This window comes from Mauremys mutica, chromosome 15, assembly GCF_020497125.1.
Source record: "Mauremys mutica isolate MM-2020 ecotype Southern chromosome 15, ASM2049712v1, whole genome shotgun sequence".
NCBI classification, from domain to species: domain Eukaryota; kingdom Metazoa; phylum Chordata; order Testudines; family Geoemydidae; genus Mauremys; species Mauremys mutica.
The window spans coordinates 33903244-33909184 of NC_059086.1; the positions used below are offsets into that span (position 1 = coordinate 33903244).

General features: G+C 62.1%; 1 protein-coding gene across 1 annotated transcript; it reads right to left on the reverse strand.

Annotated features, from left to right (window-relative positions):
- Positions 1 to 327: 327 nt before the first annotated feature.
- Positions 328 to 5248, reverse strand: LOC123350006 (immunoglobulin superfamily member 1-like). Its single transcript, XM_044988339.1, has 4 exons — positions 4756 to 5248; positions 3725 to 4009; positions 648 to 919; positions 328 to 333 (listed from the first exon to the last, which is right to left on the reverse strand). Exons 1-4 carry the CDS (start codon positions 4946 to 4948, stop codon positions 328 to 330), a joined length of 756 nt encoding a protein of 251 aa, XP_044844274.1. The 5' UTR covers positions 4949 to 5248.
- Positions 5249 to 5941: the final 693 nt, after the last annotated feature.

Below are 5941 nucleotides of genomic sequence, written 5' to 3' on the forward strand. Positions count from 1 at the left end.
CTCCTGGATCCCTTTCCACAGGGGCCAGAGTTTCCCCTCAGCCCTGGACTCACAGCATGAGACACAGAGCAACCCCAGCCCCTGGGGCCCAGAGCTCTGCTCTCCGGCGGGTGACAGGCCAGGCCAGTCTCCAGGGTCCATTCACTCCCTGGCTTCTCTGCTGGGAGGGCTGGGAGCCAGGACTCCTGGGTTCTGTCCCCGGCTCTAGGAGGGGAGTGGGGAGAGCAGGGAGGATGAGGGCCAGGACTCCTGGGTTCTGTGCACAGCACCACCACTGACTTGTAGGGGACCGTGCAAGTCTCTACTATACACTGAGGTTTAAAACCTTCAGCTCTGCCCATGGCCCCCTAACTGATGTGTTGCCTGGGAAAGGCCCCCCCTGCTCTGCAGCTCCCCCTGGGGGCAGGGATCCCCCCTTCCTCTGCCCCAAATCTCCAGTGGCTGCTTCTCCCCCATGGCTGGGGAACCTCCCACTCCCAGTGACTCCCCTGTCTCTGGCCGGGCATCCCCTCTGCTGGGCCCAGGGCTCAGGGCAGAGCCTGGCTCTGAGCATCCCATTGGTGCAGAGCCCTGGAGGGTCTAGCTGGGTGTGGGGATCGGAACAGGGACACTGAGCCGGGCCCCTCACCTGCTACCACCAGCTGCACGGGGTCGCTGGGCTCTGAGGAGACGAAGGGCTCTGACCGGGGCCGGTAGCTGCAGCTGTAGCTCCCTCCGTGCTGCCGGCCCACGCTGGGGATGCGGAACTCGGCCCCGGCCCCAGAAGGGTCCATGTGTTGCTGTGGGTTCAGGTCTCCAGCCTTGTGCAGGAAGAACCTCACGTCCCGGCGCTGCCCCTCACACCGGATGGTGACGTCTGCCCCTGGGGCGGTGACCCCGGTGGGGCTCAGGGAGATGGAGGGTCTGGATAAGCTGGGATCTGCGCACAGGAGACAGACACTGAGAGCCAGACCTGGGCACCCACCCAGCCTCGGCCTCCCTGGGCTGACCTAGACACAGGCAGATCCAGCGGGGCCTGGACAGAGATTCTCTCCCAGGCAGGGCCAGCTCCAGACCCCAGCGCGCCAAGCAGGCGCGTGGGGCGGCATTGTCCTGCTAGGGCGGCATTTGGCTCCGGCGGACCTTCCGCAGTCATGCCTGCGGGAGGTCCACCGGAGCCGCGGGACGAGCAGACCTGCCGCAGGCATGACTGCGGAGGGTCCCCTCTTCCCGCGGCTCCGCTTGAGCTCCCGCAGGCATGACTGCGGCGGGTGCACTGGTCCCGTGGCTCGGACGGAGCTCCCGCAGGCATGCCTGCGGATGCTCCACCGGAGCCGCGGGACCACGGGACCGTCCACAGGCACTTCTGCCCCGGCCGCGGAACCAGGGAAGGGCGGCGCGAGCGGCGCAGCGCCCTGCTTGGGGTGGCGTAATTTCTAGAGCCGCCCCTGCTCCCAGGTCCCAGAGTTCCCCACAACCAGAATCTCGGCCCTGCGAGCTGGGTTCCCAGCCCACAGTCACCGAGCTGCGGCTCCCTAGTTCCTGCGATCCTCATATGCCGTGTGTGGCCCCTGCATCATTCCCTGCTTCTGGCCTGCCCTGGACACAGACGATACATGGACTGGTCCTGCTTTGAGCAGGGGCTTGGACTGGAACCTCCTGTGAAGGAGTAGGGACTGTCTGTGTGGGGGATGGGAGAGCCGGGGAGGACTTTAGGAGAGGGACAGGTGCTCAGCCTGTAACCTAAGCTAGGCAGGGGGGTGGGGTGTCAGCACCTTTGCCCGGGAACCTGGACAAAGGAAGGGGCCGGCTGGAGGGAGTTAGTTCAGTTTCGGTTTGGGGCTGGGTGGTTGGAATTCAGGGAATCCCAAGCTGGGAACTAAGCTTCCTGAACCCCCAGAAGGACTTGATTGAGGGGTCCTGGCTGTGCCCACAAGCTCTGCTGTAGCCTGTGTTCCTGTTGTCCAATAAACCTTCTGTTTTACTGGCTGGCTGAGCGTCATGTCTGACTGCGAAGTGGGGGTGCAGGACCCAGTGGCTTCCTGAGGTCTCTTCCAACCCTAATCTTCTATGATTCCTCGGCCGGCCCCAGCCACGGACAGATCCAGGGGCCCCCTGGTAGAGATTCTCTCCCAGATCGCAGAGTCCCCCTGTGACAAAGTGGGGCTGTTCTAAATGTTTCCTCTGAATACTGTGTGGGTGCCTCAGTTATGGCCGATCCTCTGTCTCCTGGCAGCTAATGGCCCGGGCCCTTCCCCTCTGCAAAGGGATGCTAAAGGTGTGGGAGAACAAAGTGATCAGGTGACCTCCTGGCCCAGGAAAGAGACAAAGCCCAGTGGAGGGGCTGGAGGGGGTTGCAGTTTGGGTCTGGCTGGGGACGAGGAGTGAGGGCAGACGTGGGGGTCTGCCTCACTGGGCCCCAGAATGGACCTGGCTGAGGGGTCTGGTTCTCTGTACCTACAAGCTCTGTGTTAGACCATGTTCCTGTCATCAAATAAACCTCTGTGTTACTGGCTGGCTGAGCGTCACGTCTGACTGCGAAGTGGGGGTGCAGGACCCAGTGGCTTCCCCAGGACCCCGCCAGGGCGGACTCGCTGTGGGACGCGCACGGAGGGGCAGAGGATGCTGAATGCTCCAAGGAGAGACCCAGGAGGTGAAGCCGTGTGAGCTTCTTGCCCTGGAGACAGTCTGCTCCAAGGGAGAGGAGGCTCCCCAAAGTCCTGCCTGGTTTTTGTGGGGAGCAGGTCCAGAGCATCGCCCGGGGACTCTGTGACACCCCTGACCCAGAATCCCAGACCTGCGAGCTGGGCTCCCAGCCCCACAGACACCGAGCCACGGCTCCCTAGCGCTTGGGGTCCTCATATGCCGTGTGTGGCCCCTGCCTCATTCACTGCATCCGCCCCCTTCCCCTTGAGCACAGGGCAACTCAGAGGCTGCTTTCTGGAGCCTGACACCACAGGTCCTGAGCCCCACAAAGAAAGGGAATCAGCCCCCCTGGGAGGCAGCAAGGCATCTTTTTCCCCATTGTAGAGGGGGAAACTGAGGCACAGACAGATTCACTTTCCTCAGTGAGCTCCCAGGGGCAGGGACTGTCTCTTCATTCTGTGTTTATGCACCACCTGGAACAAAGGGGCCCTGACCATGGCAGGGACCCTACATGCTCCCCCAACACAAGGAATCCAGCGCTATTGAGGCAGCATTTGCAGAGATCTCCACTAACTGTGGATGTCTCGGTTTTGGGGCGCTTGGTCTGAGATGACCCAAGATTGAGGACCCCCACAATGAAGGACACTTTTGAAAACTGTGACGTGCTCCCATCACACAGAATCTGTGGCCGTGCCAGGGGCCGGGCCAGATCTCCTGGGTCCCATCCCAGCACCGTGTCCACCAAGTCACTGCTTCTCCTGCAGCCCCTGCCTCATTCAGCCCCGGCCGGGGCACTGCCTGGGGCGGGGCCTGGAGAACAGAGGGGATGGGATCATGGGATTAAATAGCGACTCACGGTTCCTACGCACAAGGGACACCGTTAAAGTAGCCTCCCTGCCCCGAGTTTCCAGGGGCTGCTGCTCCCCCCTGGCCGGGGAACCCCCCCAGTTACCATCCCTGCTCCCCAGCCAGGCGTCCCCTCTGCGGGGTCAGGGCTCAGGGCAGAGCCTGGCTCTGAGCGTCCCATTGGCACCGAGCCCCCGTGAGGGTCTGGCTGGGGGTGGGGCTGGGAACGGGGACGCCGAGCCAGGCCCCTCACCTCTCACCACCAGCTCCACGGGGTCACTGGGGTCCGACACGTTGAACGGCTCCGACCTGCTGTGATAGGAGCAGTTGTAGCTCCCGCCGTCCTCCCGGCTCACGTTGCTGATGGGAAACTCAGCCTCCAACCCATCCGAATCCACAGGTGGGAAATGGCATCGCTCTTTATTCAGCACGAACCGCACGCCCTGGTGCTGCCCCCGACACTGGATGGCCATGGCTCCCCCCAGGGAGACCCCCCAGCTGGGGCTCAGGGAGATGCTGGGTTTGGGGTAGCTGGGCTCTGCAGTGGGAAGCAGACAGGCCGTGAGACACAGGCCCCGTCACTCACTCCTGGGGCCCGTCCTCACCACACGGCCTCAGTGGTGGGTCAGACCCGCGGCCCTGGGGACGGGCTCCTGGATCCCTTTCCACAGGGGCCAGAGTTTCCCCTCAGCCCTGGGCTCAGAGCATGAGACATGGAGCCACCCCAGCCCCTGGGGCCCAGAGCTCTGCTCCCTGGCGGGTGACAGGCCAGGCCAGTCTCCAGGGTCCAGTCACTCCCTGGCTTCTCTGCAGGGAGGGCTGGGAGCCAGGACTCCTGGGTTCTCTGCCCGGCTCTGGGATGGGAGTGGGGTCTAGTGGAGAGAGCAGGGAGGATGGGGGCCAGGACTCCTGGGTTCTGTGCACAGCACCACCACTGACTTGTAGGGGACTGTGCAAGTCTCTACTATACACTGAGGTTTATAATGTTCAGCTCTGCCGATCACCCCCTAACTGATGTGTTGCCTGGAAAAGGCCCCCCTGCTCTGCAGCTCCCCCTGGGGGCAGGGATCTCCCTTTCCTCTGTCCCAAATCTCCAGTGGCTGCTTCTCCCCCCTGTCTGGGGGAACCGCCAGTGGCTCCATCCCCATTCCCTGGCAGGGCGTCCCCTCTGCTGGGCTCAGGGCAGAGCCTGGCTCTAAGCATCCCATTGCTGCAGAGAGCCCGTGACAGTCTGGCTGGGTGTGGGGCTACGATCTGGGACGCTGAGCTGGGCCCCTCCCCCACCTCCTACAATGATCTCGACGGGGTCGCTCAGATATGACCAGCGACTCTGTTCCGCTATGGAGTGATAGTCGCAGGTGTAGCTCCCTCCATCTTCCCGGCCGACACCGGTGATGGGAAATTCAGCCACAGGCCCATCAGGCACCGTCTGCACCTGCGGGTTCGGGTGTCCAGCTTTACGCAGAAAGAACTTCATGGATCGTTGCCGACCCTCACAGCGGATGGTGAGGTTTCCCCCGAGCGCCACCACCCTGCTGGGGCTCACCCAGATGGTGGGTTTGAGAAATTCACGTTCTGCTTTCAACAAGAGACAGGAGTTAAACAGGGGAGACACAGCCTCCCACCTCCTCCCCGCCCCAATTCAGTCCATCCGTCATTCGGTCTCTGTAGAAGTCTGTCCCCTACCAGGGTTGGCATTGCCTGCCCATAGGGCTTGGGGGCAGGGGGTTCACCCAGACGTAGCTCAGGACCCGACTGCATGCAGGGCCGGCTCTAGGTTTTTTGCCGCCCCAAGCAAAATAAAATTTGGCTGCCCCCACCCCAGCCCTGGGCTCCCCACCCCCTGCAGCACCCTGCTGTCCCAGCCCTGGGCTCGCCCCCCCACCTGCACCCTCTGCCGCCCCAGCCCTGGGCTCTCCCCCCCACCTGCACCCCCTGCCGTCCCAGCCCTTGGCTCTACCCTGCCACCCACACCCCCTGGCACCACAGCCCTGGGCTCGCTCACACACACACACACACACACACACACACACCGTGCTGCACCAGCTTTGTGCACCCCCGTTCCCGCCCATCAGTGCTCCCCACACACACCCTTGCTGCCCCAGCCCTGGGTTCTGTCCCTTCCTCCCCCACCTGCACTGCACCCCCCTTCTGCCCCAGCCCTGGGTCACTGGTAACTCGCTCCCAGGGTGGGTCATTCAGGAGGAATTTTGGATGTGCACAGCACACAGACAGGATTGGTTCCCATATGGTTACAGAACTGCAGTAAAGTGGAACAATGTTCAGCTTGTGTGATTGGAGGAGATCTGGATGCATATTATAAGACTGTCCTCCATAAATGAGGAAAGTTAAGGTGCCTTTATTATTTTTTTGTTCCACTCTTTGTTTCTATGGGGAATTTGCCAATGCAATATCACTGTCTTCCTTTTAAACAACTTAAAAAAGAAAAAAAAAAGCTGTTGAAAATAGC

Excerpts from the sequence above, each read along its gene's own strand:
- LOC123350006 (XM_044988339.1), bottom strand. The coding sequence starts at position 4,948 with ATGAAGTTCTTTCTGCGTAAAGCTGGACACCCGAACCCGCAGGTGCAG. Across the intron at positions 4,010-4,755 it reads CGTCGAGATCATTGTAGGAG|AGCCCAGCTACCCCAAACCC; the intron begins GTGGGGGAGGGG and ends TTCCCACTGCAG. Across the intron at positions 920-3,724 it reads CGTGGAGCTGGTGGTGAGAG|ATCCCAGCTTATCCAGACCC; the intron begins GTGAGGGGCCTG and ends TCCTGTGCGCAG.